The following is a 27,481-nucleotide window of genomic DNA, read 5'->3' on the forward strand; positions in this document are numbered from 1 at the left end:
TCATCTTTCCTCACATCTACAAGGATCCCCACACAGTTCCTTTAATCTCCAGAGCTCACGCAGTTCCTGTGGAGAATACTGGGGCGAAGACAGCATGCCACTCTCACATGTCTTCTCACACAGCCAGAGGCTATCCTGTTAGAGAGAGAAACGTTTCAATAGTTTTTCTTCCAAAGAATTCAGTCTTCAGCAATCTTTACTTCCAAGGATAGGTTTTCATTGTTTCTAGCAACAAACTCTGCACACAAAGGTCACCACCTAGCAGTACATGTCCATTTCTTGGTCTGCTAGACCTATACAGAGGACTCGGAGGTGTGGTTTGTGGGGGTTTTGGGGCTTTTCTTTTAAATACATTTTAAAAAGTGTTTTCTGCATTTTAATCCAATGGCTGTTTCAATTTATTTTATTTAAAGAAAAAGCATTTCCTCTATTTTATGCTACTTGGAGCAACAGGCATGTTCTCCTTCTGTAAGATCAGAGAATTTCTTCAGACTTACTTGATATCGCTTGGGTCCTACAGCTGCCATCCAGATGCCCATACTCACATCTTCACCCTGAGACAACACATTAGAATAAAAAAATACAGCTATTAGCACCAGGAAAGCACAAAGCATGACTTTGCGAACTAGAGTAAGTTGCATCATGTACTAGCAGTAAAAAACGGTAACTACAAAAATCTATGTCTGACTGTTTGAGAGGTGTTAATCCTCCCACCTTTCCTGTGATAATACATTGTTCTCAGTACAAAAACCACAGTTACAGCTGCAGAGGTTCTCAGTCCAAAACAGCTGTGCTTTGACCTAGAACAGACACTATAAGCGTAGTAGCCAAGTGCGCTGCACAAAGCCACCCTCAGCCAGGGGACCCCAACGCTCACACTTGAGCGATGTTCTTTCCAACTCATCCAGTATAGATGCTGCTCCCCAGACCAGTTCAAGATAGAAAAACTGAACCAACGCTTTACTACCTGGTATGTCTTTAATCTTTCAGAGTTGCTTGCCAGCCACTGAACAATGTCTTTGGAGATGACGTAGCCGGACCCACAGGCAAAGGCTGGATACGCAGGACTTGGGTACTCCAGCTCTTGCCACTTCCCAGTTCGATCAACTGCCCAATTTAGTCTGAAACTGAAGACCATGTTAGACATGAGATGTTTATACAAGGCCTCTGAGAAACCTAGCTGTTGTTTGGTCCCAGCCTTGGGTAATAAGGGGAAGTTCTCAGAACAGAAACAAACGCAATGCTGACAGTCAGGCCTTCAGCGCATCTGCACACACTGCTGGGGTTTGATCCAGGTAAGCACAAGCGTCTTTAACTACATTCTCTAACAGGCACACATATGTCCTGCCCCCTTTTGTTAGTCAACATGACATGAAGTTGGTGCCTCTGGCAGGCACGTAGTTACAGCGATGTTACACCACCCGTTTCCTGGTAAAACTAGGGGCTGCTTAAAAACCAGGAAGCAAGGCAAAGGACTGTGGGTTTCTTAGTGTATCTCCTCTAAGTTGTTTTCAAAATGAAATGCAACAAAGTGATGTTCAACAAAGGCTGCCATCACTCAATCACAAAACACCTTCCTGGCAGTCGTCTTCTCTAGGGAAGAGGTACTTGCTACTAGAGGCCTGCAGAAAGCCAGCAGGGCTCTGCCGGCACAGTCTCTCTGCACTGACTGCCACCCCCAGGTGGCGTGGCACAGCTAGCTGTAACATGCTGCCGCACCATCACATTAAGGTTGGAAAAGACCTCTAAGATCATCAAGTCCAACCATCAACCCAACACCACCATGCCCACTAAACCATGTCCCGAAGTGCCACGTCCACACGTTTTTTGAATACTTCCAGTGATGGTGACTGCCCACCTCCCTGGGCAGTCTGTGCCAATGCTTGACCACTCTCAGTAAAGAAATTTTTCATAATATCCAATCTTAACTTCCCCTAGTGCAACTTGAGGCCATTTCCTCTTGTCCTATCGCTAGTTACTTGGGAGAAGAGACCAACACCCACCTCACCACAGCCCCCTTCCAGGAGGTTGTAGGAGCGATACAGAGAATATCTATTCTCACATTGTCACCTCAGACAATAGCCCCGTAAGGAAGGAATTACAGTTGAGTGGCAGATCTGTTATCAGATTCTACACATTCATAGCTGAAGCTGATGTGATGAAGCACCAGAGTACATAAATGTCACATCTGATACCTGAATTCACTTTAGACTCGGTATCTTCCACTCTAGCGACTCACAGCAGAAGGGTGCAACCCTCTCCAGATTGAGGGGCATCTGCTTTGCTAATCATTTAATACTTCTGTAGTGATTTCAGTGTCCTTCACTACATCTCATACCCCCCTTACCTGAAAACTGTGACTATTAGAGAATTTACACTTGAAGGTGTCACCCCCACATAAAGTTCTCCACAGCGTTTTGTCCAACTCCTCTCCCAGCATGACTTGTCACTTCTTTTTGTCAGTAACCTAATGGAATTCCTTGATACATTAACACAGTTTCTACAGCAAGACTCAGCAAAACTCATTTTTCAGTCTGCAGAAGAAAGCATTATCAGTCCCTGTATCATATGGCTATTCCAAGGCAAGCCTAGGAGTCTGTTACTAGAACATGAAGCATAAGAAAAGGGGAGGTTCGTATTACAAATGAAACATGGAAAACTTCAAGTACCAGAAGTTTCTTTTTGGCCTAATTAATTTCAAGAAAAGTGCCATTCTGAACTCGTACTGCTTTCCATTGCATGATCGATGAGCCAACTTCAATGAACTGCCTTTTCGTTTACAGCATTCATAGCCGATTCAATCTCCCTCAGAAAGAGCTTGGTACATTCTATCCCATCATAAGTTTGGTCACTTGCAGACATGATCAGTGACCCATCAAAGGCTTCTCTCCCATGCCTGAGGGCAACTAATCGTTTGACTGCAGTTTTAAAATAACAGAATAGCAGTAACTTAGGATCTTAAGTATGTTCTCTCCAAGATGAGCCAAAGTTCTGGACCATTTGGTTTTCCAGCTTGCAGTCCTGAAATGCTCTAGATAGCTAGGTAAGCTTTTTAAATGGTGATTTAAAATTAATGGACAAAACCACCACACAATATGAAGTGGGAGACAGAAAAAGGCTATTAACTGACAGCACACGTAAGTACTGCTCAATCCAAAGCATTCCTTCCCAGTTTCACTGGATCTCATCCTCGGTTTCTCCCAGAGTAAGTTGATAGTTTCAGAATTCACAAGAACCCTGGTAAGTTTCACTAAGAATACAGGAATTAATTATCAAGAGTTTATAAGGAACACTGGACAACAAACAAGAAACTTGAGAGTTTCTTGAGAGAGTTTAATAAGGTGTAGATGAAGAATGCAAAATTTGAGTTCTCAGGCACATGCTCAGAGGAGCAAAAGGAAGGGAGACATCAATAAAGTCACCTCAAGGGCCAGATATATTAACCCTATGCTCCAGAAGTTAAGGTCTCCAACACACCAGAACCAGCTCTCAGAGAAGCCTAACAGCATTTCATTTGCCCTTTCACCAATGTTCAAGTCTAAATATACATGATGTCACTGAGTTGAAAGGTAGGAGAGCTTGGAAGGATTTCCCAAAACCACTCAGAAGACTCCTCTACACTCAGTGGTTACCCACAAAGCTGAACACATAACCAGAAAACTCTAGCCAAGGAGCAGGCCCATAGCAGGCAGCAACACAAAGGTAGGGACACCTACCCTTGCACAGGTAGGGGCATCAAGGAAAAGGAGGATAACCTCTTTGGTATCACATCCTCAGCTCTTACAGCCAAGAACATGCTCCAGAAGAGCTTTCCCTATGGTAGCTGGAATAGCAGCCCAGGCAGCTTATATGTAGTGCTGTTTTTTCTTTTGCAAACTGGTTTCCATCTTGTCATCAAGTTGCTGACCTTTTACATTGCTAGAATGAACCTATCTTACCTTCACTTTTAGCCTCGCCTTCTGGTAAAGATAGTCCCAACAAAATTTAACAGGCACCAGGCAATCAGGGTTTTTGTACAGGCTAGAGAACACATGCCCACCATTCAGATCTTTGAGATCATCAGATAGCCAGCTATTCCACACACTTCAACACACACACTATTAAATCACCTTAGGAGTAAGCAACAGTCAGTACCAGATCTGTGAAATAAGACGCCTTTAGCAGCAAAGGGCAGCTTTTCTTCAGTAAGCAAATGGCAACAGGAAGACTGATCATGCCATTGGGCTATATGGAATGTTATAGCAGTGTAGCATTTCTGCTATACGGGATGCTATACTAGTGCAGCAATGCATTCCATGGATGGAAGGGAAGGGAAGGGAAGAGATGGGCTATTTTGATCCTCCTAGTTACTCACAAGTGTAATTGCAGGCTGGGGAACTTCACTCAAGAATTGATGAATCAGACCTACCATTTCAGACAGCAGCAAAATGGGTAGCAATGCCTGTCATTCACAGACTTTATTTTGAAGTGGAGATTATAAAGGCAATTTTGTTTCTCCCATTTACCCCATTTCCTCAAGCCCACCAGAAAAATCAGTGTCTCTGCAAAAAAGTAATGTTTGCAATTCTAGTATGTACTTGCATTTTAACATTGCTGTACTGCTGGAATACTTTTATTTACTTAAGTACCACAACAAAGACATACACAACACATTTTAAAACTAGGTAAGGTACTCAGCAAATTGAACTCATTGTAAAGGCATGCTCTGGAAAACTATTGTAAAGTACTGATTTTTGTATTCTGACATTCAAAGTTCTACACAGACAAAAGTCCTGCTTTTTATACCTAGCTTCCATAGGCAGAAAAGGGGAAACAACATGAAAACAGACTGAAAGCAGTAAATCGTTCACTAAAGACATGGTATCTCTTAAAGACAAGTTAAAAAAAACCACACAACTCACTTTCCCCACCAAATGTTTGGCCTGTCCAATTTTTTCTGCATTATCCTGTTAAAAACAGCCTCCAAATCAATGTAACAGTCATCATCTGTCTTCAGCAACAAATCAAAACTTGTTGATTCAACTGTCCTGTAGCCAAAAAAGAAAAGTGATGAGATGCTGAGCTGCAGCCCACAAACTAGTCATGCAACAGAACACTCCACAAGGTCTTTAGGGAAGGAGAGGGGGAAGGGATGCCTTTCCTACCCTTGGCTTTTAAATGTTTTCCCTGTTGACCAAGGTCAACTGCTCGTCCTACAGAAAGGAGATGCAGCTGCATCCTATGATGATCTTACAACACAGATTTGTGTATGAGCTGAAGAAAACAAACTTGGAAGTTTTGTTCTCCAGGACAGATTCATTAGTAAATCCACCATCTGTCTTAAACAATATTGACCTCAGAAGGATACGAATCACTTCTGATAATGGCAACACAGCTGTTAAAAGCCAGTGATTACATGTCAGTAGCCTAGTATTCAGGATGAGACAGTCAGCTCAAGGGCAATACAACTGTAGAAGGTTGTAAGAAACATCTGTGGAAACAGCTTGGTATTTCCACCGTAAAGCACCCAAATATGAAAAAAGAAATCTTTAACTGCCTGAAATAGTTGACTATCTGTCACTTATGAAACAATCAAAGAAGCTTAAGATTCTAGAGATTGTTCCTTGGTTGATTAACAAACATTCTTTTTAAGGGTAACTTCTCTTAATAAGAAAGGCATTTTCCTTAAGCCTTTTATTACTAAATCTTGAAAAATTTGCTAACCTGCAAGAAATTATTACAAAGGTTTAAGTCTTGACATTTAAACTCCCTTTATGGAACTGAAACATGGTTCAGTTTTTCCGTTACATTCATAATCATGAAATTTGTTAAATAAGTGCATAATCTTGCCAGCAACTAAAACTGTCAGCTATATTTCTTACTCCACAAGCAACATTAATTAATTGAAACTACTGTCTCAGAGTAATGGAAAGAATTGCAAATTAGAGGTAATAACTTATTAGATTCACCACAAACAATGTAATACACTATGAAAATTCTTCCTCTCAACCTTCCACACCCCCTGTACACAAGCTTCTTATCCTTCCCCTCTACTCAGCACTGGTGAGGCCACATCTGGAGTACAGCATGCCCTCTTAGGCTCCTCAGTACAAGAGAGACACGGACATACTAGATGGATCGAGTCCAGCAAAGGGCCACCAAGATGATGAAGGGACTGGAGCATCTCTCCTATGAGGAAAGGCTGAGAGAGCTGGGACTCTTGAGCCTGGAGAAGAAACAGCTCAAGGGGGAGCCCATCAATGTCTATAAATACCTGAAGGGAGGGTGTAAAGAGGCAAGCCAGGCTCTTTTCAGCGGTGCCCAGTGACAGGACAAGAATCAATTGCCACAAACTGAAACACTAAGTTTACAAGCTGGCCAAAAGCCATCCTTTAAAAAGACTAAAGCTGCTAGTTTCTGGTTAGAAACAAATTAAAAGAAATTACAAGGATACAAGAAAGTTTTTACACCTGGACTGTCAGAGCAGAACCCTGTCTTGCCAGCTCATGCTTATTTGAGGCACCAAGGGTCAGCATTCAAGAAATAACAGATCCTGTTATTTTATTCATTAGACACACTACGTGCCCCCAAAATTGAGAGAGAAATACAACTTAACGTAGGTATACATTAGGTATGTATTTCATGGAATCTGTCAGATAATGTAACATGCTAGATCATCTTGCACTACAAACAGCAACATTCCTAAGAGAAAATGCTTTCCTTTCAACTTACCACCGGTAGAAGTTCAGCAGTTTGGCTGGAACGTTTCTATAAGTGTCAATAACATCTACAAAAACAATATCGTCATAGGTACTGCTTTCTTCCTTCAATAAAGCATCTTCTTTTTCAAGATTTTTTATGTGACTTGTAAACCTTTCTGGGCGAGTATGGAGGCTTTTTAAAAGAGCATCACCTTCTGAAAGAAGCAGCACCCATCATTAAACAAAGATGCATACCTACATACTATTTCACATGTTTCTCTTGGATCACACACAACATACTGACAAAATTAAGCTGAAGAAGTGTTCAACTCAATGCGGTTATGAAAATCCTACAATTAATTTTAAAATTTCTATGAAATGTTAAAAGTTGCATAACAACAAAGAAATATATTTTTGCAAAAGGTTTGATATATATTACATAAAGTTTAAAGTAAAAAAGTATCCTCTTCCTTTTCAGTAATAAAAGGATTCAACTTTTTAAGGTACTTTAAAGACATGTCCAGGACTTCACTATTAGTCTTACCAGTAGAGTAAAAAGGCTACTGTTATATCAATTACTCCTAAGCATGTATAACTAGCTTTAAAAAATAAGCCCCAAAAACAAAAAAATCCTATGCTAAATATAATCAAACTGTCATTGCTTTGATGTAGCATAGGTAGTCCCTGCTGAATTTCATCACATAACTGACTGCAGATAAAAGCTAAAAAGTATTGCAAGAATACCGAACTTCTTGGTAAGGAGATAGTTTGTGGTACTGAAGAACTGAAGGATGGAAGGGCTTCAGCACACCTCAGTTTAGGCTCCTACACAGACAACAAGACAACAGGATTGCCAAATTTATACCTGTCAGGCCTAACTACAAAAACACAGGAATAATGTTCTGAAAGTCACTGCTTATGTTGACTATGATGGACCAATAAGAATACATCAACCCTAGTGCTACATGGCCGAAATCTTAGACACTGGAAAGGACTCCTATAGGGTCTGTCAACATTCTGCCAAAATAGGTGTAAATCAGCAAAAACAGAGGTGGAAAAGCAGGCTATGTTAGGTAGTCACTGTTTGTCAGTAGTTATTATTAAACATTAGGACACGGTACTTCTAATTCTAAAAGTAGTAGGGCTGGAAAAAAATGGGAAAATTATCAGGGAAAAATTTCTTGAAGACCACATTGCACAACATTTTTTCACTTGGGTTTGGGTAACAAAAAAAAGGACAGAGAATCGAGTCTAGATAAAAATGGTATTTCTGTTAATAAAAAGACAAAGGGATGCAAGTCAATTGGAGGGCCGACAAAGAGCAAGCAAAGAAACCATTATCAGGACACTGACGCTAGGCATAAAATAGAAAGAAATTAATTGTTTCTACTAAAAGAAAACTTATGTTGATCAAATTCATAGAGGTAGCAGGAATTTTACTTCAGAAATTGAATTTAAAGTTCCCGTTTTGTCATAACATCGAACATGATGCTGTTTTGCAGACTTACCTTGAATAGTGTAGATAAAACCACCTGCTATTCCCTCCACACCTTCCGTGAGTTCATGTGGCAGTGACCCTTCCTCTGACTGCTGGAGACAGATTAATGGAAAGAAATAAATTAGTTCATCTCTCATTACTGATGTGTTTTTCCCTGTGATTTTAAGGTGTGAAGTTTTCTGGCAACTTAGACTGACATTAATTTAAAGCTCTTCTGGTTTAGGTACCTGCATAGTGTGGCATCTTTTGAAGTTACACCTAAAACTAGCAGTACCACTAAAACTTTTAGAAAACTAGTTTTGAAGTTGAGAGCAAAATGTAAAGCTATTCTGGCTAAATTACAACAGCACAGCATCTTTAAGCAAGCAACGTTTTGACAGGAAGATACACAATGCCAAAAAAGCAGAAAACAGGCTTAATCCTATTGATCTTAGCACAGGATTTTTGACCCGCATTTTGCCATCTCTGATATACTGATACTGCTTCACACCTGACAAAGACAGTAAGTGAACTTTACTCCCTTCAAAATAAAAGAAAATGCCACTTTACTAGCATAATCTTTTGCATGCCCTTGTCCTTCTCCCAGGCAAAGCAAGCTTCCCCTCTGAGACAACAGAAGCCAAACTGAATTAATGATTTACAGAGAAACACAGGAAAGCAAAATGCTAAATACCCAAGACTTATAGGAAAAATAGAAACATGGTAGAAGGGAAGGCGAGGTGACTCACTGTAATGACTCTGAAAACACCCCCTCCATCATTCACTGTCACTTTATGAAGGTTTCTTGAAACAAGGCCCTGAAGATCCTGGCTTTCCCACACAATGGTACCTTCAAAACTCTGGTAAGAGAGCAAAACACTGTTATACAGGTATTCAAAGACTTCAAAGGAGAAAAATCAAACAGTTCGAGGTTTTTGTTTTAAAACAGTCAACTTCACACAACATATAGCTTGAACGCACATAGATGTTTTACTTACATGTCAATAAAAGTAAGTTACACATAAAAGAAATACATCTGTGAAACTCAGTAACACATAATCATGCTTTTAAGACTCATCATGAATCTCCGTACTAGGAACATTAAACTTTTAACAGAAGTCTAGTGTAAAAGGCTTTGGCTTTCTAACATCATTAAGATGGCATTTAAAGGTGACCTAAAGTGAATTTTTAAAAACAACTATAAAATCCTGCATTACAAAGAGAATACATTAAAACAGATTTGGAAATAAGTGCTGCTTTTTAGTCATCTGCCAAAACCAGAGATCAAAGACTCGATCCTGACATCAGCAAAACTCAGAGGAAAATACAGCCACCTTTATCCTGGAAAATCTGTCACAAGCTACTATAAGAGAGTCACAGAACTCTGATCTTGCATCTTGGCTGGTAGGAAAAGGAGGAGAAAGACAAGTGAATATCTTTAAAATTTTCTGGTTTTAACTCTCAATTTAAGTTATGTCACTCCATCGTTTTTATATATGTGTGTGTGTGTAAATTCTTGCATTTAAAAGCATTTCATCTCAATTTGAAACTAACCCACCTAACAGTCCATCTATTACCCACTTTTATATAAGACTTCCCTGAAGACCCCTAAGAACATACAAAGGGCCGCATGGTATGTTGTACAGGTAAGAGTACTGGCAGTGTTATATTTTTTCATTTTTTTAAAGCAGTTTCACCTTTATGCCAAGGTACCGTAGAGTAGTTGCAGGGTTATTACACTCCTGACTGCTAGATGAGCGCATTCTGGTTTGTTTATCCTAATTTCATAGGAAAAACACTGGTAGCTAGTGTGGACCTTGGAACAGAGAAACAACTTGTTTCAACTGTTTGTGTATGCATCTCTGTTGCTGTAGAAAGTCTGTTTACTTGTACAAACCTCTCAGCTCTTCCCCATTTCATCTTCCTTGTACTCCAGAAACCTTCTCCAGAAACTCCCCAGTTACTGACACACCATTAAGCTTAGCTTAGAGTTCAGCTCAATTCTTTGCTTTCCTCTAGAAATAGGCCTTAACATCTGCAGCAGTTTTGGTATTTAATGACAGCTGTGTATTGCAGAAGTTTCCCATCTATTGATTATAATGCCAGCTTTATAATCTAATAATGGAGCTAGTCAGTGCTTATTCAAGCCTGACTTGCATGCTCAGTACCTTCCCTTTGTTTGTTTAATTACTTGTCAGTTAGCAAAACAAATGGACCACTGCTAAGACTTTTTTTAGTGGCAGGACCCCTGAACACCCTGCACAGTAAAACCCACATACTCAATTTCTCTATTTGCACTGGTTGTCATCTCCCATTCCAATGTTTTTTGCTGTAGGGACTGGGCTCTAATCCCATTTCTGCACCTTGTTTACAGACACAACCCCTGGTAAGTTGTTTAGTGAGCCTGAGAGCCCTTTCACTCCTCAGCAACCAGAAACATTAAACTTCTCACCACTATTACTGATACTGATTTCAAACATGTGCCAAGAGTATTAATCGGTTATTACTAGTGAACCTCACAGTGCAAGGTGTTCTAAAGGTGCAAACTATCATTACTTTCCAGGTTGAGAGACTTGTAAGCAAATTTTTTAATGACTTTAGTCTTCAGCTATTCTTACTCTTAATGAAAGCCGAGGCCTGAAAATGCTTAAAGTAAAACATTAGTGGCACACCTGAGACTACATCATCTGTTTTTCCCCATTTAAATTCCAGCCCTGTTACTGCCAGAGCACATTGGCATTTACAGTGAATACTGAACAAGTGTACTGACATAATGCAGCCCTGCCCGACTCCTTTCCTAATATTAAACAGTGCTGTGCTTTTTCTTTCTCCAACTACTCCCCATTAGTAATACAGAGTATGCACAGTACGGAGTCCCATTTTCATGAAAGAGGTCCATGGCTTTTTGTCAAAATGAGTGCATTGCTAAAACTTGGCTGTAAGAGCCCCGTGTCAGTTTTAGTTCTCTGCTAGTGGTTCTGTTCTTCTGCGCTTTCAGTCGTTCCAAAGCTGAATGATTGACTCTGCCTTTGACAATCTGGCCTGCCAGATGCTTATTCTAATGCTGCATTTCCCTCCCTTTCCCCAAGACAAGCAGAAAGAGCAGCACTTCAGCTGGAAGATGAATGAAGCTCTTCAGCAGTCTGTACAATCCATTACTTCTTGAAGGTGGAAAGGCAGGGAATAGATACTGTCTCAGAAACCACCTTTTGACAATTAAAGAGTTTCCTAGATTGACTGCTCTCAAACAAGTAGATAGGAACACATGGGTGTTCTGCCTCCTCTGAATCGTCTTGTATGGTTCAGCATCCTAAGTATCACAGGACTACATGCTGTGCATAAGCCCTATTATTCTACATTAGAAACATCATGTTACCCATAAGCATTCAGTGCATGACATGTCAGATTAAGGAAGCCCACACAAAGAAATATATGAATACTAATATCCCCTTTCTAAATGAAATACTTCCCATCTGCCTTTCAGGAAAAATGCAAGCATTTATAGCAAAATTACAACTGCCTAGGATTTTAGTATCTCAGAACAAAATCTTACAGGGAAAAAGCTTACATGTGATATGACCAAATTGCTGGGTAACCAATACTCTCTTTTAAAAAGTAAAAAACCCTGAATCATTTTGAGATCAAATTACATTGTCAAAACATATGCACAAAATACTGTCAGAGGGCTGATCACCCAAAAAGTCTCCTGCCAGCATAACAAGCTTGCATAGTATTCCAGTAAAAACTGTTTAAGATAATAAACCAATTAATCAGCTGCAGATTCCCCTTAAAAGGAGCAGGTTTCCAAATGCATTCATTCTTACAGAGCCAGGGAAATAAATCAGGGATTAAACTAGCCCCATATACCCCCTCCTCCCCCTTCAGTCTTCTCTTGCTCCATTCCTTCATAAAACACTTAATTTCTTGCATAACAAAACAACCCAGACAAACAGACAACTTACAGAAATAGCAGCAAGGGTCCAGTCGTATAGGAGAATATTTAAATGGAGGGGAAACAGTCTAAAGTGGCAGCTGACATATCTAGTGAGAGATCAGTGGTCCTCCAGGAACAATTCCTTGTACCTAGGTGGGTCTGCTGAACTAGAATTCTGATTCTGAGTCAACTTGTGTTCACTAAATCTTCACTGTAACAATATCAGGTTTTTTCCTACCTATATTCTGTTTCTTCTGTGTTTAATCAACTTCCTTCCTAAGCAGCCACAAGGAGGTTCTATATCCCTATACCAAAACCCTACTCTTGGACTGCACCCCCAATCCCAAGGAGGATTTAAAAAAAAAAAAAAAAAAACAAAACAAACACCAAAAAAAAAAAAAAAACCCCACCCCATACTTCAGACCCTGCCTTGTTAGCTTAGCTAGTGGTACCTCAGGACAAGCAAGAATGCTAACACTTCCATTACTGCCCAAAAAACAGTCTTCTCCCAAATGTCTGAGGGGCACCCACTTTAAAAAACAAACACACACGACACTTCAGCAATAGGGTGGTGACAGGTTTTAAAATCCATATGTCAGTTTTCTGTGTGCCACATGCTCCATCTAGTATATTACAGATAGACCCTACTACAGAGCTTGTTGATGTTTTTATTCTTGTTTCCTTGCATGGTTCAATGAATGAACAATTCCGCACTGGTGCTGCCAGAAAAGGAATAACCAAAATTTCAGTAGCCCTCAAGTAAACGCTTCTTGATTACAACTATTCAACTAATACTGTCATTGCAAATGTAACACACAATATCTTGCTGTTATGCCCAAGACATCAGAAGCAGAAACCTCTTTTTGCTAGAAACCTGTGCCATCCTCCCCTCCCTATCTTATGTACTAATGTCTGAAAAAGCAGGAGGGAGAAAGAAGTAAACTTGACCACAGAATCGAAGCAGGTACAATTTTCACTCAGAAACTGAAACAGTTCCTGAAATTGCTACTATTTGCCAATGTAAATTTTTAATGAATTTGTACTTTTCAGGCTTTTGTTTTGAAAAGTCAACTATCAACTACTGGTGATAATGAGATGGTGAAAAAGAAATTCTGCATTTCAGCATATCCCCCTCAACTAGAGGTTTCCACTCACTCTTTTCTGTCTTAAGCAAAGGCCAGTTCTATCAGCCAGTCCCTCTGGCTGACTTAAAAGAACTGCAGGCAGTTCCAATACTGCACATACCTCTGGCAAAATGAACTGCTCTACCGGCTTGTACCACAATCTGTTCACTTGCACTCCACAGCTTGGTGGACTAAAGCGAGCACTGAAGAGAGCTTCCTGTGAAAAACAGAAAAGAGAAGAAAAAAAACAAAAACAAAAACCAACACACACATTAAAAGTGCTGTGAGATTATGCAAACCTTGATCATCTCAGTTAGTTCCATAGAGGCTTATTGGTTGTATAAAACTTAGTGGAAGTTTTATTGTCACAACAGTCTCACAGACTCCACAGAATTCAAGCAAGCAACAATGGCACAAGAGTGCAAGTTCAACTGGAATCCAACCAGAGCGCATCATCTGCAAAACTCAGACTCATCTCCCAGTCTACAGATTTTCTATCTTCTGTTTAAATAGCTAATTGCTACTATATTACATAGGCCACCAAACAGCTCTTAGATAACAACAAATGACAAAGACGCTGCATTGCCAGATTCCAAATATTCAGAAAACAGTGTCCAAGCGCTCCTATGATACTAAATTTTCTCCTTCACCAGCAGGAAAAAGCTAATGCAGATCAAGTTATTAGGCGCTCAACATTTAAAATTCTACCATTTAGCAAACATAAACTTGATTACAGTATACTTTTTTTCTCTATTGTAAACACAACGCCTTGGAAGTTCATAAAAATATAGTGAAGTATGGCTTTTATATGTACTTAATTTTAATTATTAGCTTATGTTTAAAATTCTTTCTACTGCAGCATAGCCAGAAGTCTTGAAATTGGCCTATCAAGTTATTGGTAGAGATAAATGCAACATACTAAATGCAACAACCATACTCAATGATTTTTTTTCTTCCTCCGGATTAATACGAAGCTATTCTATCAAACTTGTAACAGCTTGGGAGTGGGGAGAATTATCACTGAAGTTTTATTATTACCTGTAAATAATACCAGTTTCTAGAAATCTCAAAATGCCTTGCCAGAAGACAAACAAGAAAAAAATTACAGCTGTCCTGCATCTCTGCTTCAAGGCATCAAATGTGTCTTTCTGCACATGTGTTTTAAATATATTCAACAGTTTATTTTTTATTCCTTAATATCCATCAATACTTTAGAACCTCAAATGCAATCTAAATTGTGTCTTGGAATTAGATATAAGCACTCTTTCAAAAGGTCACTGAAATTAACTCATAGCACTCTGTGAATTTCATCTTTTCAACTTTTGCGTGTGTATACATTTCACATTCCTTATGTGAAATAATAATTTGCAATGCAACAGAAGAAAAATGTAATTCATATGCTTGTCAGTACTTTTCTTTTAAATCGTCAACACAGCATGTCACTTTCTATAAGAACTTAATCCACAATAAAGAGAAAACATGCTTTAATCCACTTTCAAAAGATAACTACAATACTCTACCTCATGTTCTGCCTGGTATAGTTTCACAGTGATGTTCCTCTGGAATCCCACCCCATCAGCCTCATAAAATACCCCAAGACTGGTAATGACAATGGGGTAAAGTACACGAAAGTTCACACTGACAATTCTGTCTTCAGATAGCACAGAAGGTACATCCTCAGGGAGACTGAATGCTTCAATTTCCTGATTCAAAACTGTATGAAGAAGAAAGGACAGAGGTAACATGAGAAGACTTCATAGTTCTTGAACTGGACACACACAAAGCATACTAAATACACGCAAAGCGTTCTGATTAATTAGCCTGGCTCGCAAGTGCACAAGGATAATCAAACGCTGGAGGAGAAGAAAATAAAACTGGCTGCAGACTGCACCAAGGAGAAACTCAAGAACGATGCAGCAGTCTGCCAGCTACCAGCAATTGCAAGTCAGTGCCTACACATTCACAGAGAAAAGATTACAAACACAATAAATAACCATAGTGAAGACAAAGATGCTATTTGACTGCATGAATATCTGCACATTAGCATATTTAAATAATTATCCATGTATCAAAATGGCATACACCTCCACTTAAATCAGCTGCCTACTTTTTGGCATTATCTCCTCCCTAAGCCCTGAGGAACCATTTATTCGTGGGAGATTGGTTAAGCAGTGGATGCTGCCATTCAGAGAGAAAGTAACATGGTGCATCATGTCTTAAGTGCCAAGCAGTCCTTAGTTAACTTGCAATTAAAGAACAAACATTAAATAGAAAAAAAAAAAGATGCCAGGAAGAATTTACAATTTTAGTTAGGAATTTTTGCATGGCAGCATTTCATTTTTTCCCCACAGTACATTCCTTAATTGTTCCCTCTCCAGGGCGGAATCGGGAAAATCTACCAGCCAGACTTGCTTAGAATTCTCTTTGTCACCAGAGAAGTCCACCTGACACTTGAGACTCTGGCACCTTGCTACTGTCTTCACATATGACACTGGACTGGGTCATCCCAGCTCTCTCCAACTTCATTATTCATGGGGATTGAGTAAAAAAGTACATTATATCAGACAGACTGTCCCCCAATGAAAGGAAAATGCAAATCCATTAGAAGTCAATGGCCTCCCTTTCACACCCCCAGAGATATCTCACATTCTTGCCTGCATGTGATACTTAAAGGAAGGTTACGGAACTGTTAAGACAGCAAGTTCTAGGTGGCATTTATTTTCAAGACTGGGTGTCTCAATTAAGCACTCCAAACTACTTTCATAATGAAAGATGATTAGTCCTAGTTCAGATTATAGCTTTTTTTTAAAGTTAATTTCTATTACCTGGATTACTGATGTTGAGAAGTTTGCAGGAGTAGGGGTCTTCTCTGTCCTCCACTGGCACAGCACAACCATGCGCACCTATTATAAACTTCACAAGGACACTAAAATAATTTGGTTTTATTAACACCAGTTCTATTCCCTCCTCCCTCCACCTTCAATAAACTTATTTCATCACAATGGCCTGTCTTTCACAGGATTAAGATTTTTGGACCCCTTAAAAATCAGCAATGAGGGTGTCTATGTAGAGCAACCACATTAATGCCCTCATAGGGGCTCAATTCCAAACCCACATTAGCCTTTTACATTTCATAATGAGGGCACAGGAAGACTGGAACTAGGAATGGGATTCAAGACAGCCAGCACACTAAACAGAAAAAGACCTAAGGCAACACTGAAGGATTCTGAAGCCCTGCCTTTCCCTGCCTGGCTTTGTTACTAATTCAAGATTGTTTGAATATTCTGCATTCAAAAGGCAATGAAAAAAACAGCAATAAGAAAAAAGACACAAAGCATCAAAGGAGGAACAAGGACTTCAGACTCTCCGTTACAATGAAATGTCTCAACTTCAGGTTGTAGCAAAACAACAGGTTGCTCTTTCCAGCCCCAATCATGGTTGTGCCACAGTCAGGAGACAACAAGCGGCATGAAGAACAAGAGGATCTACCTTAGCCCAGTTTTCCACCTAGCAGATAAACATCCTCCTGGAACTCCATATAAGCTATGAAAGGTCACATTTTTAGATGACTAAAGTAGCTATGCTTCACTCCAAACTGCACGCTGGCACCAAATTTGTGAACGGTAAATGGCTTCCAGTGCAAGGCAGGTAGCAAGATATGAGGCCTATCAAGATGTCAGTGTTTACAGAAATGAACTGCAGCAGAAATTTCTGAGCAAGAATAGAGCTGTCTGTAGACTGTCACTGTAGGTCTATGCAAGCAATCAGGAAGGGTTCTGCTGGTCACTCAAACTGCAGCGGTCTGGTGTACCTGGTACCATGGGAAATAAACCTGAACTTTACGCTTGAGGCTGTTCTAACAGTTTTTTGTGGTTCTCTTGCCAAACGTGATCCAGCCTGCTTCCAAATATCCTGGATTACTAAGCATTTCAAGTTGCATACTGTACAAAGCATACATTGCAAGACAAAAAAGGGAAAGTCTTATAAATCACTATTGAACAGTGACAACTAATTGCAGTGAACAGGCAAGCAATTACATTTTATTCCTCGTATATAAAAAAAACAATTGTTCCAGCCCAGAATAAGCAGTATTACTATATATTACTAAACAGATTAAAAAAAATTATCAGAGTACAAAATGCTCACAAATAAAGCAAAAAAGGGAAATACTTTAAAAAAAAAAAGTAAAAGGATTAAATCAAGATATTTAAGCATTATAGTCTTTCCCTGCCCCACCCCACAAAGCCCCAAATTACAAAACACTAGAGATTACCGTTGGCTCAGTGCAGGATGTTGTTTCAGGTGCTTGAACCAAGTGTTCCTTATAACACTGCGCAGTTCATGATTGTGTCGAGCTGACAAAACACCTACAATAATATCATAATGTTTCAGCTTCCACTGAGGAAAGAAGGCCAGTGGACCTAGAAATATAAAGTGACAAAGATTTATTACATGCACATACTACTACAAGCCTGAGTTGCAAGCAATAATTAAAATGCATCTCAAAAGCAGGAGTACTGGGAACCTTGAAACACTAAAAACAAGAAGTGGAAATTACTATTGCATTCTTGGTTCAGAATCAGGGAAACATTTTCAACATGTCAAAACTTTCACCAGCAATCTAGGAAAAACTCTACTGCAATGAACTAAGCAAGTCACTGAAGGCAAACAAAACTAAGAAACTGTGACTCGCAAAGCAGGCAAGAACATAAGCCTTGGTTTTGACTGACAGCATCTTCCATTCTTTAAATATTTGCCCGCTTGTCTTATGAGCAAACTGTCCCCTAAGAACATGCTCTTGGTGGACTTCACTTTCCTATCAGCCATCAGAAACCCTGTGGGCAAGACACGAGGTTCTACTGCTCCCTCTGCAAAACTCTTGAGACTGTCTGGGCCTTCTGCTTGCTCATTGATACCTCCTCAGGCATGATTTATCCTAAAGCCTGGGGGCTTGTCATCACTGGTACCAGGCCTCCACTATTAGAATTCACCATTATTCTACCTAGAAAAAAATATTTAAACAAGGCCTGTTTGATTCAGAAATATGCCCATTTCCCCCCTTCTTTTTAAAACTGCCGGACCACCCTTCTGCCTCACCATTTCAACCTAGTATGTCAAGGCCTATCGTTTCTAACCTTTTGAACACCACTCTACCTTCACACACGGTATTACAACCCTACACAGGGGAATGCTCTGGCTTTATTCATAGCTGGATGTCACTGCCAATACTTGTAATCCATGATTTAGCTTGTACTGTTTTAATTTAGAGATCATGAAAGCTGGACTTGATTTCAAGCAAGATTATGACCAGATAGAGACCTGAGAAGCTCTGACTTTGAGCCTGCAAACAGTCAAGCAAGTAGCTAAAGGGAGAACTTGCATAGTTTAATTTATGAGACATTCCAGAGTTGAGAGAGATTTATATTTAGCTTCAGCAAAGGATTGCTTTCCTCTCATCTCATTATTTTTTTGCCTTAGGCTGCAGATAAAGAAAACAAATGCAAATGTGAGGGCCCTCTAAACTACTGCATACAGCATAGACAAGATTTTTTTTTTAAATCTAATTTAAAGAGACGAAAAATATCTCCAAGTCTGTACTGTGTACTCCCACTAGAAAGAGTTAAATTATAATCCAGATTCTATCTTCTGTACCAGCATCCCCTTTCTCCACTTCGAAACTGAGAAGATAGATGGGTCTTGTTACAACTGCTTACTAACCAAGGGCCTCACAGCACCTGCCACAAGAACTGCTCTGCCAAATCACACCAGACATCCATCTAGCCTTGTATTCCACCGTCAGTGTGCAGTACACAGTGGAGAGGCCTTGTCCTTGCTCTGCACTGAATGAACATTAAGAGACTTCAGAACACTTTTTTTTTTTTTTGCTTTAGGAGCTATTGATAATGGCTTGCACCTGACTCCCTAGTCCCAAGGCCAAATAAAACAGTGCTCTGCAATTGATTCCCAGAACAATACAAAAGCAAGTACAGAGTGGTGTTTCCACAGACAAACCTTTCTGAGTCTTTTTTCCACTAGATTTAGTTCCAAGCATGCAAACACTGCTTTTCAAGAAAAAGGTTAAGTTCCACAATTATTTAAATTAATCTGTACTGACAACAGCTACAAGCTTATCAATAACTTAAGCTGAACATTAACCTATTAAGAAAGTTTACATCAACTTACGCTCAGAACAACTTAAAAACCCAAGCAGCAAGCCACCAGTGACTCCATTCCTCAGTTTTTCACTGAAGTCAGCTGTTACATCTCTAATTACAACCATACCTTGAATAGGTGGGAAGGTTCAGGTAGATGATTTGTTTGCCGACAGAGATAAATACACAAACCTACTGCCCTGTATAACATCTGAAGAAACTCATAAATCAAACACATTGCTCAATCTGAGCACAATTTTAGTTTTCCTTTATGCTGGTAAATACCGACTGTCCAGAAGCTCTGTCTTCAGAGGCCATTACATGGCCAAGACCCGCCAGGTCTCCATGACAGCAAAGGTACATGAGTCAGCCAAATGTTTATAAGACCACAACATTACAGCAAATTCCTCTATAGTCTCATAAATAATTCCCTCTCGCACATCCCTTTTCTTTCCTGGCTTTTCTTCCAACCTTTGATTATTCTTTAAACAGCCTCTGCAGCATTAACCACAAGCCTTCTGACATAAGTCTCACAGGAGAACTAACATGTTTGTAGACTGCACATGAGGTATTGTTTACATAGATTTGGTTTTTAAGATACCACTCTTGATTTGAAGCAGAACCATTTCATTAAACCAAAATTAGAGAAAAATAAAACGAAGAGCAGAAGTCTATGGGGTGACTTAACTCAGAATAGCATGAGTTGCCTTAAATCAATTAAAAAAACCCGCTAAAAATTAAAAATACTTTTAATTAGTTTATGTTTTAAAATGAGTGAAGCTCTTCCTTATGAACCATTCATGTGGGAACAACGTTCATGTAACAGTTGCTTCAGAATTAATATCCTACTGCTTTTAGAACAGACAGCTCTTTCTTGTTTTAGGCCGTCTCCAGGCTTAGTAAGGTAGCATTAGAGCAGTCTATATTCAGAGGATTGTCTTCTCTGTCCCAAGAGTTATGCCATTTTACTTTTAAAACCACTGAAAATTGAAAGAAAAAAGAAAGCTTACTTTCACAAAAAACTAATGGATAAGCTCTCTGCTTGTTAGCAAAGGTTTCTACTTCCTATGGAAAACACATTTGCTAAACTTTCAGGAAAAGGTATTCATATGTCTCTCTCTGAATTAGCACTATTAAAAAAAAGGGAAATAAAGTCAGAGGCACAGGGAGGGAAAAAGAGTAAGGCCATTATTCATTTATAAGGATAATTCAGATGATAGTGCATATCTATATTCTAATGCAGCATAAGTTAAGAGAAAGCATTGCTGACCTCCAAGTCAATAACAACAAAGCATTTATACAAGCAAGCAATCCTTGCCACTGGAGACCAAACTTGTTTATCATGTTCTATTTTTGTGCATTCTTAGGGCAAAATTTTAAGTCTTGGTAATTGGCTTAAAAAATACATACTATATCACTCTTACCTTGCACTGGTTGTGCAAGATAATTAAACCTTTAAATTTTCCAGTTACAAGGACAAAAAAAAAAAAAAGAGGAAAGTTTGTGGCTTGGCGGGGCGGAAGCAACGTACCACATTCCACGATAAACCCTAAAGGTGTTGCTAACCGAAGGGATGCAGAAAGAGAGGAAGCCTTTCCAATTCAAAGGTCACACTATCACTAGTGGCATTGCTTTTGAATCCTTACTGTCTTAAAGCTGCATCACAGTTGCATCATGCAGCTCAAGACTTCTCAGCAGAACATAAGTAGCCAAATGTGCAATGCCTACCCTACACTTTTAGCATCAGGAACAAAATGCTTTCATTTTGCTGTTTTGCTTGAGGCTGTTCACCCACAGCAAAAGCTACAAAAACATGAAAGGAAGCAGCCCCCTCTCAGCTGCTGAGATACATTTAATTCTGTACAGCAACTGTAAGGTGTACTTCTGTCAGCTCTAAGACTACTGAAGTCCAGTGTGCCAGAGTCTTGTCTCACGTGGTTAATAACAAGCTCTTACTGAAGCTTTCTTGGGCCGGGGTATTTTTAAGGACAGGCTCCCACATAATTCCCTGATGTCTGACCATACATGTATTCCTATTAGTACAGCTTTTCACCTCAGTATGAGCTGCAGTAAGCTTTCACGGGATTCTTGGTCACCAATTTTCATGAAACTCAGTGAAAACGCTTTGGGACCTTCACCTGTCTGTCAAGCTTGGCGGAGAACTACCAACAGATCAAAGTCAGGGAGAGAGGCAGGAAGCAGTAAACAAGTGCATATATAGAAACACAGTGGTGTAGGCTTACCTGGGCTATCAGACACCAAAGAACCTCCACCAGCAGCTGCTAGAATAAGCGACTTCCAGAGAAGGCTGGCCTTTGTATCTTCTGCTACTCATGCAACTTTTTTTTTAATAAATCAATGAATGGAACTAAGTAGGCCAGACAGAGGTTATTAAGAATATTCTCAACTAATCTGCTTCATAAGATAAAACTAAAAAGAAACAACACACCCTCACACCCCAAAAAACCCCACACATTCCAGGTTGTTATCTCTGCCTATTCTTGTGACTTTGCAAGCATATTCCTGCTTTTAAATGCTTTTCACTTTCTTCTGTGCTGCTTTATGAAAGATCCAAACAAACACAGAGGAAGAAAGTAACTGAATATAAAGAAGGTTTGTATTCACAGAATGCTGACACATGCAGAAAAAAGAACAAACCAATGAGCAAAAGCAGCTCTTTCCCCCCTCTCTAATCCTCTTCACTTAAAGTACTCTGCCATAGCTCATCTGCATTACAGGTTTCTCTGCAAGCAGAGCTACATGACCCTCCTACAGTACCTACTTTATACCAGAGCTAAAAATCACCAAGATGTACACACCCGGTTTCTGCAGGAGCACAGTACTCCTTAAGGCAGACAAGCCTTTAGACAAGCTTTTAAAAAAAGCTTTACAGATTCAAAGAGGAAAACCTCTGTAGGCAGATTTTTTTTTTGCCCATCAACAGCATTCCCTTCAAGTAATAGGACAGCTGGGTCCGTCTGAGTTGCAAAGTGACAGTAGTAATACTGGTGGGATGATGGTGCTCTAAACACCATTAATGATGCAGCACTTACACGCTTCTAGACAAATCTGGGAACAATGGCCCAAGCATCAGGAGTGTAGACACAAAAGGAATAAAGCAAATCCTTTCTGCAACACTGAAACTGATGCCCCTCCCCTTTTTTTGGTGGAGGAGGGGAGCAGGGAAGCACAGCACCTTTATCCTTTGAAAAGTAGTTACCAACCCCTGACGCCATGGAACAAAAGCCTGTCTCAGGGAAGGCTACTTGCTCTCTTCTGGCTGTTCTACTCAGTGGGCAATTCAGAAGATAATCTGTGAGGAGCTTCCTTCAGCCACAAGCCTTGCTCTCCAACTCTGGCAGAACTGGTGCTCTGCCCCCTGCTCCAATGCCAAAACACAAAAATGCAACTCCAGTGCTGCTTGTTAGTAGTTTGCAATGTTCGCAGACAACAGTCCACAGAATAACTGCAAACTCTAAAAGAATCCCGGTTCAGTTGGAAAATACCGTCAGCTTTGTTGCAGATTTTTTGTCAATTATTTTATGCACATCAAGGGAGAGGGGGTTGTTTTTGTTGGGGATGGCCCATCCCTGGAAAACAATGTTACAGTAAGATCTCATAGATCAAGGCTGGGGAACAACTGGCATTTTAGGCAGAACTGCATAGGGACTGCCAATGCCAGTCCTGACCTGTTGACAGAAGGTTTCAAATTCCAAGGCCATCAATGTATTAGTCTTTACATGCCTACAAAAGATTAAATAACTTTGTGACCAAGCATACTAGTGCCTGACAGACAGGCTCAACAGATTTCAGCCAACATCTTTTCTTAAGGAAGTATCACATTTTGGCAGAATTTCTCCTTACAGAGTGCGACATCACTCATAACCTCTGAGGTTGTTTCTATATTTTATCTCAGTATTGAAAAGCCAAAAGCAGGTTAAGCTCTCCCTCCTTCTCTCTCACCTGTTAGGTACTCAGGCTGGTTTGTGAAGGGGGACAGCCCTAATTCTGCAAAGCAGATCACTAAAGGCCAGCCTAACCAACCTATATACGGTTCCATTAGGCCAGTGCCTGAACTACGTGCTGAACCACAGGACAACAGATGGCATACAAGCAGTTTCTAGAAAATGGTGTTTTTTAATCTATTGCATAATTATTCACTAGTAAAAGACTGACTCTAACAAAACCAAAAGGGCCAATTCTTAGCTGCCACACTCCCCCAGAAATGCAACAGGAATAACATCTTAAAGGGCATTAGCATCAGCAAAGAAGTAGCATATTACATTGAATGTGTGGGGCTTCCTGATTAGGCACAGTAACCGAAGCCCTACAGTGAGTAATCTCCTACTCAATAATACTTGTACCATCAATTAAAACACACAATTAGCAATGAATCCACCTGGAGTGCTAAAAGCAGGTCTGTCTGTTCTTTCTCAAGTTTCTGAGGTCATTTTATAATTAGCATTTATCTAAGATTTTTACAAAAAATAACTAAAGCTTCCTACCCACAAACTTCCTTTGGATAGCACTTGTTTGTAACCAGTCAGACAAGGACTTCAACTAAACCTAAAAGCACTTTCTTGCACAAGTCTTGCTCAGAAGTGTGAATTACAGTCCCATTAACTGATGAACAAAAAGGAAGCAGGGAGCCACCAAAGTCAGGACACAGAAGAAAAGGCCAATGCCTTTGGTCTCAGAACCAATCCTATTTATTTTTGCCCAATTAACAAGTATTGCCTACAAGAAGTGTACTCGATGTTCTGTGACACCAAGGTGAAAGTGATCATGAGCACAGAGAAAGTCAGAATACTGCACAGGGAGAGACACGACCCAGGGCCAAAGCATGCAGGCAGACTACAGGCCTTCCACATGGGGTAGTTAAGGTTTTATTAAAGGAGGTACTTCCAACAGAGGAAGACAAGTAGATGGAATGAGTGAAGACTGGAACACTGTTTATATTTAAGATCGTCTAACCTACAGACAACAAAAATACACCGCTCTCCAGAAATGGAAAGCCTATTTTGCCAGTAGAAATTAGAAGTACCCAAATTGCTCAGCTTTAAGAAAACAAAGGTTTAAAACAGGTACCTTTGATCTCTATGGTTACACAATGGAGGTGTACTTGAAGGAGGAGAAAGACCCTTTTAACTGAAAGGCTTAAAAACAGAAGGGCATAAACCAGTTGCAAGTAAGCTTAGACCAGAAATAAGGAAACATTTCTAATCAAGACAACAAGCTTCTGGAACAGTCTACTAGGAACTACAACTGCTAGGAATCCAAGCGAACAAACAAAAAGCCACCCCAACTTTTCACTAAATAAATGAAGGCTGCCCAGCTGCCATTTCAGGACAGAGATCAACAGTTGCTTATTAGAAAAAGTAAGCAGAATTGATGACCAGAGACATCCAGTCTTGTGTTAGCGAGTCAATGATGTCAAGATAAATAATCACTAAAATAGATTACCAACTTTTTTACAAATTTCCATTTGTGTACATGGGTGCAATGAATATTGAGAGGGGACTTAAACTCCTCAAAAAATAGAATTGCTGTTCACTCTGCCTTTGACCTCTGCTGATAGCTCATTTTGCAACTGTTGAGACACACAGACACTACACAGAAATCCCAAAGAATACACAAATAATGTATTTTTATGTCACAGCTATTGTAAAATACTGTCCCATGATCAGGTTTAATTTTATTTATACCAGTGATTCCAGGTAGTAGGCAGTAAAGAGTAGCTGGAGCAGAATTACTCAATAATCAAATGAAACAGGACAGGCTTTATCAGGCAGTACCAGATCCTCTTACATAGTTTCAGATTCAAGAAGCGTTTTAATAAATAAGGACATTTTTTACTCTTGTATACAAATTCATTAATTTTCCTAAAACACTCTGAATAATAAAAAAATATGACACAGAAGACATCAGAGATAAAAGAGGTCCCTTAGCTCATCCTTCTTTCCTCTGCCAAGGCAGTCATACCTACAGATTGTACATTTTGCAGTACTTGGAGGGCTAAGAGGTAGACTCTTCCTTAAATGATCATGCAAAGATCAGGCCTACAAAGAGACAGCACATCTACAGTATTGAGCATTTTCCTACTGATGATAGATCTCTTCTTATAAGAGGCATCAGTTTTTCTCTCCTCACTCTGAATACGTTACTCAATAGGTTACAACTAAATAACCCTTGCATAAACAAAACGTACATTTACTCTTTCAGTATTAAAAAAAGCACTGTTTTTTTTTTAATCCTAGTCATCCTAACATTATCCAATGCAACATAGTTTCACAGTAACAAACACAAACTCCAATAATAACTGCTTGTAACAGTCAATCTCTGAACAGCAAAGCTTCCCTCCCTCCCCAACTGAGAAACTTCTGGATTTTCTCCAAGAAACGTTTCTTAGTAGAAAACACTTTTCTGCAGGAAAGGTCGTCATGAAATTCCACATTGCCACTTCCAGCTCCAAATTAATGCACTGAAGTTACAAAAGCAGCAGCGTGAAAGAAGAGGAGCAAAACCAAACAGACATTTCAAACGCATTTCAGGCTAACAACTAGAACCCCCATTCATTTATAATTTCAGTGTGACCGCCGCACATGTGGTATGCAACGGCCAGAATACAGACACAGCGACAACCGTACAACCCTGCAGCCTTCAGACTACCCAGATGCACTGACCTTGCTCCTTTCACACCTGTGTTATTAATTACTGCTGGAAATAGGCAGACTCCCATCTCCTTGCAGGTGTGTACGCTCTGCACAGGGAACAGGCACCGGTCGCAAAGCATGGCTTTGTTGGCAAACAGGCTGCTAGGTCGCTAAAGAGAGTTCTAAGCAGATCTCAAGTACAAAAGCACCGGTTTTTCCCTTATCATTTTTTCAGCTCTCTCGTAGAGTATTTCTTAATGTTCTCAAACAGCACCTATGGGTCGCTAGCAAAAGTTTCTCTTCCAACAGACACCTCTTTCTACACAAGGCATGCAGATTTGCAGCCTAAAAACTATAACTCGTTTTAGGAGCAGCGCAACGTAAGCCCTTAGGGGTCCGATTTCGCTTGTGTCGCATCATACCCGATCCTATGAATAGCTTTTTGCACCCCAGGGGTTTTAAAGACCGCTATGGCAAACACGGCACAGCGCAAAGAGCTATTCCTAGGACTGTGAACGACGCAACACAAGTGAAAGGGATGGGAATTTCCTTCCCCACGCACCTCAGTGGGAGCGGGAGGGCACCCGTCGCGCAGGAGGCAGTCAGGAGGGGCTGCTGCCCCAAAGAAAGTTACGACGCAACCCTCGACAACCACGTACCGCGATCGCGGTCGGTACCTCCAGTTTAAATGGCAGAACCAGCGCTGCTACTATCCCACAGCTCGACGTTAACGAGTCGTTACCTCCCGATGAACCCACGCAAGGCACTCCGGGCGCTCTTCCCCCGCGGGCTGTCCCCCCGAACCCGGCAGCCGGCAGAAGCGCTGCCCACAGCCACAGAAACGCCGGAGCCGCCGGCACCGCCGCGGCTTTACGGAGCTGGGGGACGGCCCCGACCGTTTAGCGACCACAGCCCCCGCCCCCCACTCACCCCTTCCCGCGCGGCGGCACGCGCGGGCCGCTCCCCAGGGCCGCCGCCGAGCGGCTCCTCGCCTCCCGGCCCCGCTAGCTGCCCCCACCACCCGCGGGCCGAGGCACGCCGCTTCCCCCAGAGCCACAGGCGCCCTGGCCCCGCCAGCCCCGCGGCCCCCGACTTCTCCTCACCAGGCACTTGGGGGTGGGGGAGCCCTGCCCGCCCGGGGGTGCCTGTGTCCCAAGCAGCCCCCGCCGCCCGTCCCTTCCCTACCTGCCGGGTGCCTCCCGGGGCCGCCGGGGCAGCTGAGCAGCAGCCAGAGGTGCAGCGCGACCCCGACCGCACAGGGACACAGCAGCACCAGCCAGTTTCGCATTGGCCGCCGCCGCAGCCAGCCCCTTCCCCTCCTGCGCCTGCCTCTCCCAGCTGCGCCGGGGCCGCTCGGCCGCCCGCGGCTCCTCCCCGCGCTGCCGTCGCCGCCGCTCGGCCGGGCCGGTCTCCGCGGCCGCCGGGAGCTGCAGTCCCGCCCCAGCCCCGGCGGGCAGCGGC

At 41.0% G+C, this 27,481-nt stretch overlaps 1 protein-coding gene across 1 annotated transcript; it reads right to left on the reverse strand.

Annotated features, from left to right (window-relative positions):
- Positions 1-27,481, reverse strand: B3GALNT2 (beta-1,3-N-acetylgalactosaminyltransferase 2; the record flags this gene model as incomplete). Its single annotated transcript, XM_081997041.1, has 12 exons — positions 27,206-27,481; positions 17,489-17,636; positions 16,041-16,141; positions 14,736-14,929; positions 13,337-13,432; positions 8,907-9,017; positions 8,189-8,267; positions 6,712-6,895; positions 4,902-5,027; positions 968-1,127; positions 498-554; positions 1-135 (listed from the first exon to the last, which is right to left on the reverse strand). Exons 1-12 carry the CDS (start codon positions 27,306-27,308, stop codon positions 1-3), a joined length of 1,494 nt encoding a protein of 497 aa, XP_081853167.1. The 5' UTR covers positions 27,309-27,481.

Source organism: Phaethon aethereus (assembly GCF_964289735.1).
Source record: "Phaethon aethereus genome assembly, chromosome: 3".
Taxonomy (NCBI): Eukaryota; Metazoa; Chordata; class Aves; order Phaethontiformes; family Phaethontidae; genus Phaethon; species Phaethon aethereus.